This window comes from Balearica regulorum, chromosome 9 (assembly GCF_011004875.1).
Source record: "Balearica regulorum gibbericeps isolate bBalReg1 chromosome 9, bBalReg1.pri, whole genome shotgun sequence".
Taxonomy (NCBI): Eukaryota; Metazoa; Chordata; class Aves; order Gruiformes; family Gruidae; genus Balearica; species Balearica regulorum.
In genome coordinates this window covers 13804846-13819119 of record NC_046192.1, presented here as the reverse complement: position 1 = coordinate 13819119, position 14274 = coordinate 13804846, and the positions used below count along the sequence as shown (strand labels likewise).

The following is a 14274-nucleotide window of genomic DNA, read 5'->3' as shown; positions in this document are numbered from 1 at the left end:
CTGCCTGAGAATTAGTTATGGTCATAAATGCCTTAAATTAAAATAGCAACCGAAATCTCCTCTGTTTTAAATCTCCTAATATATGTTATCCGAATTAATTTAATTTAGGGACCCAGTCTATGCAGATTCATGGGCAGTGTTGGAGTGCAGCACTTCTCGTGTAACAATTCCCCACATTAATATTTATGTAGCATATGCAATCTATTTCTGTTATTTTTATGGTTGTTATTCTATGTCTGCAAAGGTCATTTAAATTATACTGCGGCCGAAAATTTGTTTCATAAATTTTGATATAAATACTAATTATACACTATAGTAATGCCAGCAGGGATCCTTTCATTTATCACATTTATATCACCTTCGCTGCTTTAGTGATGACATAATGGAAAGCAGTGAAAAACTGGGACAGTTTTATTCTAATATCCTAAAGCTAGTTGGAGTTGCAGCAGGTTGACTTAGCGAATAAGAATTCCTACCACAATTCATGGGATTTAAGAATCTTTAATAAGGTACGAAATGTTACCAAACAGTTCTGTAAACTAAATTTTACATACCAATTCTTCTAGCCATAAATATTGAATATCTTGTAACATGTATAACCGGACCTTTACATGCGGATAAATATGGAAATTAGGATTTATATACATTATGTTCTTGTATTTGCCAAAAGCAACGGACAGATATAGTTTATATTTTTTTTTTTTTTTTAATATCACTTTACATAAACAAATGTAACAGTTTGACACGCAGATCCAGGCTTTCACTATACGAATTTCTTGACAGGACGTGTAACAACATTTTACTGCACTACTTAGACTGGACTTTGGGACGAAATGTTGCACTTTATACAAAAAAGCACATTAATACCAATAATATTCTGTTAGATCGACGTTTAGACTGTAATAATACAAAGTAATTCACATTTTGGTACACATTTACTAGAACATTCTTGCCATTCAGTACAAATAGTTGAATTTCTACCTCTTCCCTCTGCCCCCCCACCACCTCCACCCTCCCCGCCGCCTCGCCCGCCCGCCCGCCCCTCCCCCCACATATATGCAAAGACCACAAATCCACAGATCCCCTTATTCAACTTGCGATATAACTATTTACAAAATCAAACAGTACATTTTTTTGTTGTTTTGTTTTTGAAGCTAATAATTCTGTATTTACAAGAGGGGATGGGGGGGGGAAGGCCGCTGCCCGAGCAGACATGCAGTTGGAGATCTCTAATCAGTGGTTTCCAGTAAAGCCCTACACAGTTGGCATTTGCCCTGGTAACCTTGTCTTCTTATGCATTCTACTCACCCCTTCGCCTACCAAGCCTTGGAACAGAGCAGAGCAGAACAGTCAAGGAAAAAAAAAAAAAAAAAAAAAAAAGAAAAGGAAAGGAAAGAAAAAATGAAAAAGAGAAAGAAAAAAGAAAAAAGAAAGGAAGGAAAAGGAAAAAAAATTTAAAATGAAGTCTTCATTTTACTCAGTCCTGGGTCTACTGGCAGCATTTTATGTTTGTTTGCTCATTTAAATTCTGATTGCAAAGTGTTCATTATTTTTGGAGTCTTTAAATAGGGTATTTGTTTGCTCGCTTGGGGCTTTTTTGTTTTGTTTCGGTTTGTGTTTTTTTTGTTGTTTTGTTTTAGCGTTTTAGACGTACCATTCGTTAAAATTTGATGTAAGCGTGCTGTGGCTGGACGTGTGGTGGACTGCGGAGGAGGAAGGGGATAAGGAGCTGGCGGTCTGGTTTTCTGTGGATGGAGACACGATGGTTGGAGGGGTGGAGGACTCGTAGCCTGAGCTGGCGGCGGGAGAAGGCTGGGACCCCTGCGAGGACGATTCATGGACCTGCAAGAGAAAACCCGGGCAGAAATAGAGAGCGGCAGAGGACGGAGGCCCTGCCGGCGGTCGCCTTCGGCTGGGGATGCGCCAGACAACGGGACCCAGCGCCCAGCCTCGGGCTCGGGCATCCCCGCGGGGCTCCGGCCGGCCCCAGCGCCCCCCCCCCCCGCCCCCAGCCCCGGCCCCGGCCCCTGCTCGGCGGAGGAGGCCGGGCAGCGCCGCACCGGCCGCCTCCTCGCACTGCCCCCCCCCCCCCCCCTCCCCGGATAAAACGCACCGACAAAAGGCCCTGCCCGAGGGGCCGGGGCTGAGCGCGGCCGGGCGGGGGGCGGCGCGGCCCGGCGCGGACTCTGAGGCCGGGCCGCAGCAGCGCGGAGCCCCGCAGCCGGCCGGCCCCGGGCCGCGCTCCGCCCGCAGGCACCGCCGCGCCGCCGCCCCACGGCCCGGGCGCTCCTGCCCGCCGTCCCCGCAGCCCTTTCCCCCGGCCAGGCCCAAGGCGGCGTCCGAGCCCCGCACATCAGGCGCCCTCCATTTACCTTCATGTGCTTTCTGAGGGAGCTGGGGTGCGTGTAGGACTTGTCACACATTTTGCAGAGATAGGGCTTGTCGGAAGTGTGCACATGCATGTGCTTTTTGCGGTCGCTGCTGTTTGCAAAGCGCCTGTCACAGCCCTCGAATTCACACTTAAATGGTTTTTCACCTATTGCAGAGGGAAGGGGAGGGGGGGGGGGAAACGGATCTGATTAAGCAGGGCCGGCTGGATTTTTCATTGTCCCCATCGCACCGCCGGACGGAAGCCCAGGGCTCCATTTCAAACACTTGCAACTTTCTAACTTCAACGAGGCTCGAATCCCCAAACCTTGCTTCTCTTTTCTGTCCTTTCGGCACCTCCGACCCCTGCTCAGCGGCCATTTCGGGGAGGGGGGAGCTACATAACTTTTTTTTTTTTTTTTTCCCCCCCTTTCGAGGGGCGAGTTTCATTTGCAGCCCCAGCCCTGGGCACTTCTCCCTCCTCGCAACGCTCCAAGCGAGAGAGCAGGCGTGCTGGTATTTACACACGATCCTCAGTGTCTAGTTTCCATTTTTATAGCTCATTCTCGTGATATTTTACTCTCTCACCCACCCCAGCCCCCTCCCCCGTATTTTCTTGCAATATTGAAAATTATCCGGCCGGGGAATACAATGCGAGGGCAGCCCCACAGCCCCTCGGCAAAAGCGCTCGGGAAAGCAGCTCTGGCTTTCGGCGCTCGAGGGTGGGAGCGGGGGGAGAGAGCTCTCCCAGCCAGGGGCTGCTGCGTTTCCACCTCCCGCGATGGGGAAAAGTTCTCAGGGATCCCGGCGCCTGCCCTCCGCACAACAATAACACACTAACGCGCCGGGCTGGGTTTATTTAAAATCGCTCCTCGGAATTAAATATTTACCAAGCCCTGAATTGCAAAGGGGAGACGAATGAGCTGCCTGCAATATTTAGCACAATTTCTCATCGTGCCACCGTCAAAACTGCCGAACAACAATTAATTAAAACCTATAAATTTAAACAGGACAGGTTCCCCCACCACCACCCCACCCCACCGCCTTCCCTCCCCCCCCCCCCCCACAACAATCCCAGCAGCAAACCTTGCCTTTCTCCCCCTCTGCCTCGGCAGGGATAATTTTCTTTTTGTTGCTGCTGCTGGCGTGGCTGTGACCGAGCTGTTTTTGCAGCGGAGCTCCGAACCCGCCTCTCCGGCAAAATCAGGGGCCCTGAATCACACCTACCCCCTCCCGCCTCCGGCCCGACCCGAGCAGCGCCCCGGCCCCTCCGGCCGGTCCCTGCACCCCGCTCCGGCCCCGGCGCTCGGCGCTTCCACTCGCAGAGAGAAAAGCCACGGAGAAGGTTACCGTACCTGTATGAGTTCTTTTGTGTATTTTGAGATTCTCTGATCTGGCAAACACTTTGCCACAGCCTGGGAAAGGGCAGGGGAAAGGTTTTTCACCTGTGTGGACTCTGATGTGATTTACAAGTTTATATTTGGCCTTGAAAGGTTTCCCTTCTCTCGGACACTCTTCCCAGAAACATATGTGATTGGACTGCTCGGGTCCTCCAACGTGCTCCACCGTGACATGAGTCACCAGCTCGTGCATCGTGCTGAAAGTTTTGTTGCAGGACTTTTTGGGGTTTGACAATTGCTCGGGCTCAATCCACTTACAGATGAGTTCCTGTTTGATGGGCTGCCTCATGTAACGAAAGAAGGCCCCTGCCCCGTGGTGGGCTGCCATGTTCATGTTCATGTGGCCGTAGCCGTGCAGCTGGGTCGAGGCGTAGTGCTCGGAGCGGGGGCTGGTGACCTGGCCGTACTGGTCGGGTCTGCCGTACATGTCTCCGGAGAAGCCCAGGCGCATTTGCCCGTTCACCACGTTAGGCGAAGCGTGGCCGGTGGCTTGTTCGTGCAGCCCCGGGAAAAGTATATGTCCCGCGGCATCGGTGTGTCCGTGGGGTCCGGCGAAGCTGCCGGCGGCGGAGGCGAAGAGGCTGTGCTGGGCGCTGGCGGCCGCCGCCTCCCCGAAGCCGCGGTTGCGGAACAGAAAGTCCCGGGTGGAGTTGAAGGCGGCGCTGGAGTAGGAGCTGACATGGGTCGGGTGGTGGTGGTGCCCCAGGGCCGCCGCCGCGTAGCCGGGCGCCTGCGAGGTGAAGGCGGTCTGGCCGGCCGAGGCCAGCTCGTGGGTGCTGGGGTTGATTTTGAAGGCGCCCATGCCGTCGGCGAAGGGGTTGATCCCCAGCCCCACTTCTCTGTCCGTGACATCGGCCGTGGAGTGGTGGCGAGAGGATCCGAAGGTAGTGACTCCTATGGCGGGATACTGCGGTCCAGCATCCAGAAGCATCTTCCCAGCGTCGATGCAGCAACCAAAAAAAAAGCACGCGCGCACACACACAACGCGGAGAGAAGCAGCAGCAGCAGCAGCAGCGGCGAAAACACCCTCTTTGGAAAGTCAGCGACGATCACCACCAAAGCAACCACATCAAAAACACCCCCTTCGGCATCAGCGCAGGGGGAAGAAAAAAAAGGGGGGGAAGGAAAAAAAAAAAAAAAAAGGGAAAAAAAAAAAGAGGCTGGTGCGGAAGGGGGGAAGAGATCTTCGCAGTTGCAAATAATAATAACAAAAATGTGCCCCAAAAATATTCACTGTCTCTCTGCTTTGACTTTTCAGGGAGGTTTAAGTGGGGAGGGGGGGGTTGGGTGGGCTCAAAAATAAACTGGCTGCAAATAACAATAACGGAGAGAGATCAACACGGGCAGCAAAAAAACAAAACAAAAAAGAAACTTCCTTCAGTGATTTTTTTGGCTATAGGAATGTTGCAAAGTGGCCGAGAGCTTGTTTCTCTCTCCTCTTCGAGCTTCCCCACACTCTCCCCGATTTTTTTTTTTTTGGGGCCCTTTTTTTTTTTTTTTTCGCTTTGCAAAAAAAGGCGCAAATCATGCACAATATTGTCTTTTGCGGTTTATCTTCCTGGGGAGAAACTTTCACCTCCTCAGCCGGGCGGTGAACGCGAGACTGATAGCGGCAATCATTCCTGCAGATAAATGAATTGAAAAGACGACACCGTCCCCCCCCTTGATGAATGGGAGCCGGGGGCGGAGCGACGTGCGGGCGGACGTGGGCGCTCATTGGCCGGCGGCGGCTCCCCCTTCCCCGCGTAACTCCCCCCGGCCCCGCCAACGAGGGGCGCGCACGGCCGCCTCCCGCCGCTGATTGGCCCCTCCGCCTCATCAATCGCAGGTATTGTGAGCGCCCTGACATCCCTTCTGACAAACAGGGCTGCAGGAGTAGCAACTTTTTTTTTTTTTTTAAATATATAAAACCTTTTTTTTTTTTTTTTTTTTCCCCCACGAAAATATTTCCAGTGCATCTTTTTGTGTGTATGTGTGCTAAGGAAAAAAAAAAAAAATCTTTGATTATTATTAGGGTGATTTTCTCCCCCGCTCTCCCTCTCTCTGTTCCTCTCTCTCCCGCACCCTGATAATGATGGTAATGATGATTTCTTGGTGATCCAGAATTTTTAAGATCACTGAGCAACTTTTTAGGCTTTGAAAAGAGAAGCCCCTGTAGGGACTCGCTTCTTTTGAAGTTGTTTTCCGCTTGTTTAAAACTGAAGCTCTGCGAGAGTAGGTGCTGGGGGCATTTGATTTTATTTTTAAACACCAGGCGTGATTTCTCTGGGTAGCTGACTCTATCTCTCCATCAGGTTTCTGAAATAAATCTTGTTTTCTGCACCCATCAAAACGCAGGTGGGTGAGAACTCTTAACTTTCTACTTTTGTTGTTGTTGTTTCGCCTCTTTTTTGTTGTTTTCCTTCTCCTTTCTCTCTCGCTCTCCCTTTCTCTCCTTCTCTTTTTACGGAGTCTCTTTCATTCAGGTAAAACTGTAAATTTCCCAAACCTACATTGTTTCCCCTCCTACTGCATGAAACTCCCGGATACTTCTTCCCTCCCTTTTTTTTTTTTTCTTCTTTTTTTTTTTTTTTTTGTAAAAATTTATTTTAAATCCTCGATAGGAGCAATGTAAATTTTCTGACATTCAAATCTTTTCTAGTTCACAAATCAGTCACCCTTGTCACAGTTATTGAAATTCCTCAACTTGCCACACCAGGACGGTGGAAAAAGCAGGCGGTGTCTTTGTTGCTGACCAGGCTTTTGATCGCCAGAGAAAATTTACTTACCTTCAGATGAGTGAGCAGAAAAAGAAATAACACTCCCTTTGATTTAGTTAGAAAAATGCAGACATTTGGATTCAGTGCAAACATACAACACTTGGTTGTTTTCTAGATGCAACCCTCGATTAACCTGTCTTTCCCCAGCTCAAAGTCTATTGAAAAACTGCGGATAGTTCTTTTTTGTTCTCGCTACAAAGAGCCATTGACTATATATTAAAATGATTGTTGAAAGGTATAAGTATGGTATTTAAAAGCAGAAAACCTTTGTGGCTTAATCAATTAAGCTAAGCAACATTTTTACAGTATTTTAAACGATGCTTCGGCACTAAAAAAAAAAAAAAAAAGATCTCGTGAAACTTTAACATATAGACGTCTTTGTGGGCGTATGCATATATACACTTACGTATGTGCCCGTGTGTGTGTGTACATATATAAAACTGGCAAATTATTTATTTACTCAGTCGCCTGCATATTCATTAGCTCTAATTATTTTCTGGTAACGAAAACACCAAAAGCTCGCTAAGAGTCGGACTCCTTCCATTTCGCCTTTGTTCAGCCCTTCACTTGCCTCCTTCGCAGCTCAATCCGAGCCCCTCCAATTCCTAGTGCCAAACAAAGAAACTTTAAACTCATCCCCTCTAATTAAAGGCGCCGGTAAGCAATCCGCCGCGCAGGTACCGGGGAATCAGACCAGCAGCGCTGCTGCGCGAACCCTTCTCGGGTAAGAACTCCTTCATTTCGAGAGGTATAAAAATGGCCATTGCGCCTAGAAAACAACCAACCAACCAACAAGAAATAAACTTTGATACGCCTCGAAGGAATGTTTCGCTGCAGTTTATCTGCAAACGCAGTTTGCCTGGGCTCGGTGCGTGGAGATCGCTCTCAGAGCAGATGTATTATGTAGTTTCCCCTGGATCTTGGGAGGCTTTACAGTTTTTTCAGAATAACGCTGGGCTGAATCTACACGTTTGCATTTATTCTGCCAAACCCATTCCAAGGAACTGCAATAGCTTATAGCAACAGGTATACCCGCTCTAGGAGCGCGCCTGTGTGTGGACGTGGTCTTTGGGCGGGTGTTACGTTACTTTCTGTGCTTGGTGCTAAAATCAAGGAAAGGACAGAGCTGCCAGTGTTATTGTATAGTCTGCAGGGCGATGGCATTAGGAGGTCCAGAAAGTTAGGCAGTCCAGCGCTAGCCTGCCTCCCAGTGCAGGGCGAACCCAGTGATCGTTCCAGGTCGGTACGAAATATACGAGCAGGCAGACGAGAGGGTATTTTTAGGAAGCGTATCTAAATATACAGTGTAAGAGTGAATGTAAAAAAAAAAAAAAAAAAAATGTTGTGGGTTGTAGAAGTTATCAAGTGGGATTTGCGGCGCGCTCTCTGCAGGAAACGAAAGCTGCTCCAGTTCAAAGCCACATGCACCAACGTGACATATAAGCCATTAAAATATCATCCTGACGGCTCATTTCTGCTTCATCATACATTCCCTAACTGCTTCCAGAAAGCAAGAAAAGAAGAAATGAAGGATGACCGCCTCGATGGAAGCGCCAAAGAGGTGGTGGGTTCTTAGGGAGGGGGGGTTATTGTTTTCTTCTTTCATTCTTTCTTTCTTTTCCTTCCCGCCCCCCCCCCCCCCCCCCCCCCCCCCTTCCCCCCCCCCCCCCCCCCCCCCCCCCCCCCCCCCCCCCCCGCTTTATTTTTGCCAGTTCAGAAATGAGGGGAAACCTTCAACAGGTCGCAGGGGTAAGTGTCTGGGAGCAGGGGGTGCCTGGGCAGCCCGGGCAGCTGGCTAACCCCCACTGCCTGTCCCAAGGACTGGACGAGAGCTCCCTGCCCTCGGGGGGCCCCGGCGGGAGGAGACTCGGGCACTCCGGGGGAGACGGGCTGGAGCCCCGCGGGGCGGGGGGCAGTGCCTCGGCTGCTCCTGGCCCACGTGGGGCCGGCCCCCGGCGGCACCTCGGCGGGCGGGGGCGGGCGGAGGGAGAAGCGCGCAGGAGCCGTCGAGGGGGGCTCCGGCACCCTCCGCCGGCCGCCGCGCCCGCCCCCCTGAATCCGGGGCGGGGGGTGGGGGTGGGGGCGGCCCGGCTGTCCGCGCAACGCGGGGCGGCGGGGGTCTGCGGAGCAGGGTGGAGGCGCTTCCAGCCCCGACAGTGCCCGGGCTCTGTGGGGACGGGCGGGCGGCGGGTCTGGCTTGGTCCTGCGGCCGCCCAGGCGGGGCCGGGGGCCCGGGGCGCCGTGCAGAGGGCGAGGAGCTCTGACAATGGCGAGCCCCGTGGGGAGGCGTCCCGGGGGACGCGCTCCCCGCCCAGCGCCTCGCCCACCACCGCGCCCGGTGCCACGGGGGCGCGCCGGGGGAGCCGGCGCTTCGGCACCGCACGCCCTTCTTCATAGGCTGGTGCAGGAGGGACGGAGCCCGGGAGCCCGGCCGGCCCCCTCCACTACCACCCCCTCACCCACCCGCGGGCAGGGCAGGGGGAGCTGCCAAAGGAGCTGGGTGCCGCCGCTAACTTCGCGCAGAGCCCGCGGAGGAGCTGAGAACCCGGCCCGGCCCCGAGGGGCCGCCCCGCGCCGGCTGGGGAAGGGGAGATGCTCCCAAGTCCCCGGCGAGGGTGATGCCCTCGAGGGTGACCTCTGACCCGAGCCCGGCTCCCTGTGCCCTCCCCGGGCACCGGCACAGCGCCGGACCGGATGGGGACCCGCGTGGGCTCCTCGCCGAGACCCCCTCGTCCCCCCCGCCCTGCTGCTCCTTTGTCACGCACGGTGCCCCAGCCCCGGGGAGCTCGGCCGGGCGGGCAGCTCGTTTGCCGGGCTGGGCTCGGGGCTCGCTCCATCCGGAGCCGAGGAACTTTGTTTCTGCACCGAGACCTTTTCCGGCGAGCGCTGCCTTCACCCTGCGCGGCGGCGGAAAGCACAGGTTGCGTGACCAGCCGGTGGTGGCGGGGCACACGACGTCCCCGCTGCCGCACGCTCAGTCCGGCTCACGCATCCCAGGGCAACGCCGCCGAACCCACCCGGGTTCCGCCGGCGCACGGTTGGCCGGGTGTAGAAGTGAGTCCCTGGGGAAGGGGGACCGGCTCTGCAACCCCTCGCACCCCCAGCCCCAGCGTGGCACCCGGAGGGGGAACTGGTACCCTGCACCGAAGTCCCGGGGCTCGGCCCGGCCGGGATCCGACCCGGTCGGGCACTGGGGCATCCTCACCCTCCCGCTCCGCCGGTGGCACTGCATAGATGAGAAAGGCGTGAGGTCGAGCCAGAGTTTTAGCCAATATTTACTCTGAAATCTACAACCGTTTTGCCTTCGTTTTTTGTCATCTGGTAACCATTTGGAATATTAAATGCAGCGAATTTTTGTTTTATTATTTGTCCAATTTCAACAAGTTTTGGCGAGTGCTTGGGAACTGAGCACTCCTCCAGCCTCCCATCCTAACCAATAAAGCACAACTCCTGCAAACCTCTCGCTAGCGAGGCAGTGTTTGCTGCTCTGACTTGATAAAAGCGTGAGGATGAATGGAAGTCGACTAGAAAATTTAATTCCTAAGGGGTTCCTCCAGTTCTTCTTATTTCGGAACTAATTTTCATCACAGCGGTGAAAACATTGAGGACATCAAATTATTTGTGATAGAGTACGACTGTGATATGCTGATGAAGTTTTATAATTAATATCATCAATTATTTGCATTTGTAAAGATTTTTGTTTACCAGCCCTGAAGTCCCTATAATAATAGTAGCAACAGCCATAATAATAATAATAATAATAATAATAATAATAATAATAATCCCCTTTGAAGGAACTGATTCCAGATCCTAGTGTGCTTTTCTGTATTTAAATAAATAATTAAGTAAATAAACCAAACAAAAAAAACCAAACCAAAAACAAACACCAAAACTGATAATTTAAAAAATGTCTGCAAAAATTCAGACTCGGACGTTGCATCAAACCCCACATCCGTTCTCAGGGTTATTGCTGCCGCTCAAAGCAAGCTGTGCAAAGTTCTGCCTGCTGTAGTGGCAGTCCTCTGCCTTGCAGAGTGCAAAGAGCAAGCTGAAAATTATAGGCAGGGAGAAATGCCAGGGTGGTGATATACTAATCCTTGCTGAGACAACAACTTGCGTTGGAGACTCGCGGAGAGTCCGAAATTTAATTTCGGGAGGGAAGGATCTGTAAACAATATAGTCGAGTTGGTAAAAACCTGCTTTACAATAGCCTGCCAGAAGGTGAATGTCAGATCAAAGGAGAACTGAAAAGATGTCTTTTCATATTTTTTTTTTTTTTCTAAATCAGCCATGGAAACTTCATGACTCCATAAAACATGTGCTGCTTTGCTGGGGAGACAGCCTCCAGTTTTCCCTCGGAGAAAGCGTCTCTTCCCCCCGCTCTTGCTGCTTAACTCTTGTGTTTTGTTCCGGTTTTTCTTTTCTTTTTGAAGCCATGATGCCCGAGTCATGTAGCACCTTACTCATTTCATATCACACACAAATGGTTTTGCTCTTAACTTTCCACCCCTCTTCCCAAACAGGAACAAAGTCAGGAAATGAGGCACAAGACTCCCCTTGTAATGAGGAAAAGAAAACGACTTTACAGAAACATCCTGGAAAAGTCAAGTAAGTTAAAATATGTCTTTTTTTCAATTCAAAGGAGACAATTTTTTTTTTCAGCTTAGTGTTTAACGTACTTGCATAAACACAAATCAGCGACACAACTCCCCACCAGCAGCTGCCTAATCCTGCTCAATGCCTATTCATTTGGAGGTTCTAGAATTAATATTTGACGACTCTCTCATTGAAACAACAACCCCTGACCCCATGTGATTGCACTGTCACATTATTCTATGACATATTCATCTTGAATTCATTTACGGACGATTTGATTGGAATGAGGTTTGACATGTATTGGATCCTATTAAAGAAGAAGACTTTGATCTTGTTGATGGGGTTTACATGATATGTATCATCTTTACCAGGGATACCAGGCTTCCACAATGTGGTGTCTAAGTAGTTAGTGACTGACAGCTTATCTGACAGGAATACCTTAATCTTGAGGTACTGAATGAAATATGCTATTTAAAATAAGCATATGATTTGCTTGTCCTAGGGTAGCTCTAGGTCACAAAAAGTGAGAGGCAAACCTAGGCACAAGCCCTTCCTCATCTGGTAGCTGAGTTCCCATTATCCGGGAACCCTGAAATAAAGAAGTCACCGTAAGCGGGAATGGGGCGAGGAACAGAAACAGAAGCAGAGTATGCTCCCGAGACACTCGGGACTCTCCTCTTCTCTCCGAGGAGATGCTGGGATTACTGAAAGGCTTTCTTGAACCACCTCTTCCCAAAGAGCAATGCCTTCTGCCGGGGCAGGCAGGGACTCGGGCTCGGGTCCTGCGCCTGCCTCTCTGTCCGCCCTTGCCTCCCGTATCCCTCCCTGCCCAAAGCGAGTTTGGGGGATAAGGAATTGCACGGGGTGACTTCTCAGTCTTCTCTATTTCTGTTCCTCGCTTCTTCTTTTTTTTTTTTTTTTTTAATCTCCTTTCTCACAGTAAATATTAGGATTTTCAGATTAATCCGTTCTCCTCCTCTCGTCCGGGAGTTGAAGCCTACAGGTAACCCCTGGAACCTGCCGTCTGGAGAGTTCAGGGAATCCCGTCCCAGCCCTCAGGCACCGGCTGGAAAGTTTCTGGCTGGCTTGTCGGGAAGGGGAGCTTCCGCAGAGGCAGGAGTGGGAGCACGGGGGTGGATGAAAGTCAGATTTTGCTCTCCCCGATGCTTCCCAGGGCAGGAGCTGTTCCTTGCGCTGAGCACGACTCTTAAGAGTGAGCAGGATTTGGCGCCAAGTCAAAGAGCACAACAGGAGCAGCCCCTGATTTTCTGGGGCTTTGCACCTCACTTTCACAGCAAGCCCTTTCGCCGGCAAAGATAGAAATAGGGATAAGCGCCTTGCTGTGTGGGTAGATTCCTACCAAAACCAAGGCGAAGGGTGGTGGATCTGTAAAGCCGTTCAGCAGCTGGGGCTGTCCCCATCCCCGAGAGTTACCGCAAAGGGGTGTGCGGCGCAGTTTCCATCCCGTAGGCCCCGGCAGCCGCCCGGTGCGGGCCGGAGGTGCAGGCAGGGGCCGGAGGGTTGGGGATGCCCGGGTCGGTCCCGCACCTCCGAGGTGTGGGCAGGCGGATCTCTGGATCCCCTCGCACGGCGGGACGGGGAGCAGGGAGGCATCTCTGCCCCCTCTCCCAGGGCACAGCCCCGACGTGCGGAGCTCCTGCCTCCTCCCGGCGCTGCCTCGGCCGACGCACCTCTTCCCCGGGAGAGCCGGGTCGGGGGCAGGATCGGATGGGGGGAGTGGGGAAGAAAAACGCTTGTGACTCGTATTTACAACATGTCACCTCTGTCGAGCGGCCCTCCAGCACGGGCGGGCTTTGGGGTCGGGGGCTGCGGAGCGGGTCGCAGGAACGCAGCAGCCACTGGAAAAATTGTACTCAAGCTCAAGCTGCCCGTCTATTCGTGTTGATCTGGCACTCAAAGAGAGAACGTAGTGTCTCTAAACTTCATTTTCCTTAAGAGGAGATTTATCCTATAGATCTTATAAAAATGTTGTCCTATGGACCTGCCCTGACATCTGAGTTTCAGCTTCAGATCAGGATGTTTCTGTTCTGCTGCTTGAGCAATCTTGGTTTCTCCCTGGAAAGGCTCTGATTCATCCAGCTCATGAGTCCCGAGGGTAGTCTAGAAGGGAATGCCCTTACAGTAGCCAGGTGGGTTGGAAGGGAAATAAATTTTTTTTTTTTAAAACAAACAAAAAAAAAAAGACGAAAAAAGAAGGCCCTGAGTAAGCTGATGTTGACACATTTGAGAGTTTGCCGAGAGCTCGGCTTATCTGGTCAAACACGGCTCAGGTCGCTGCCAAGAAGCAGGAGACCTCGGTCACCCCTCGAGTGGCAGCCGTACGAGCTCAAGCTGCCAAAGGGCTGCACAAACAGGCATTCAAGTTTTCAAAACATTCTGGGAGATGCGCGGAGCTTGGCCGGGTCTGGCCCCGCTCCCCTCCTCTTCCCCGTTTCTCCGCCTCCCCGCAGTCATGTGGCGGCCCCCGCCCGCCCCCCGCGCCGCTCCCCCCCCCCCCCCGCACGCAACCGGGGCTCACACCAACTTCACCTAACAGTGAGGGACACCGAGGGCCAGGTTCTCCTGCACAGCCTGGAAAAGGGAGTTAGAGAAAGCCCTGAGTGAGGGGCGAGCTGAGAGGCTTGAGTGTCTGACGAGAAACCCTCACAATATTTTAAACGAGCTTAGGGCAAACCGGTTATGACATTTTTTTTAATTGATAAACTGTTCCAGATGTCTTCTCCCTTGACTGAGAAGTGTCAGAATTGATGGATAACAAGTATGTAGAGATGCAGTGTTTTAAGGAGGTATGAGGAAAGCAGCTTTATTTGGAATTCACACTCTCAGTACATTTGTAAGTAACAGATTCGTACTTCCTAACGTTTGTCTCTTCTGTGCACTCCTGTTGAGATGGTCATGAATAGGACTGTCAAATCCATTTCGTAGAGCAAGTAGAGTTGAAAGTTGAGATATTGTGAGGATGGTGTGTGGTTTAAAATGCCTGCGTAAACATGTTGTGTAAGGATGGAGAGCTAATTGCGTCATTTGTCACTTTTCATCATCTCCACTCAGAAGGATGTACACAAGGATGTATCTATAGCAAGCTACCTAAATATCAGCCTTGTGTTACAGGGGAAATATGGTGAAAGCCA

The 14274-nt window shown here is 51.6% G+C and overlaps 1 protein-coding gene across 1 annotated transcript; it reads right to left on the bottom strand.

The window, feature by feature from the left end:
- Positions 1-1052: 1052 nt before the first annotated feature.
- Positions 1053-5384, bottom strand: LOC142602924 (zinc finger protein ZIC 1). Its single transcript, XM_075761177.1, has 4 exons — positions 3723-5384; positions 2373-2536; positions 1655-1842; positions 1053-1325 (listed from the first exon to the last, which is right to left on the bottom strand). Exons 1-4 carry the CDS (start codon positions 4696-4698, stop codon positions 1301-1303), a joined length of 1353 nt encoding a protein of 450 aa, XP_075617292.1. The 5' UTR covers positions 4699-5384; the 3' UTR covers positions 1053-1300.
- Between the last annotated feature and the right edge of the window lie 8890 nt (positions 5385-14274).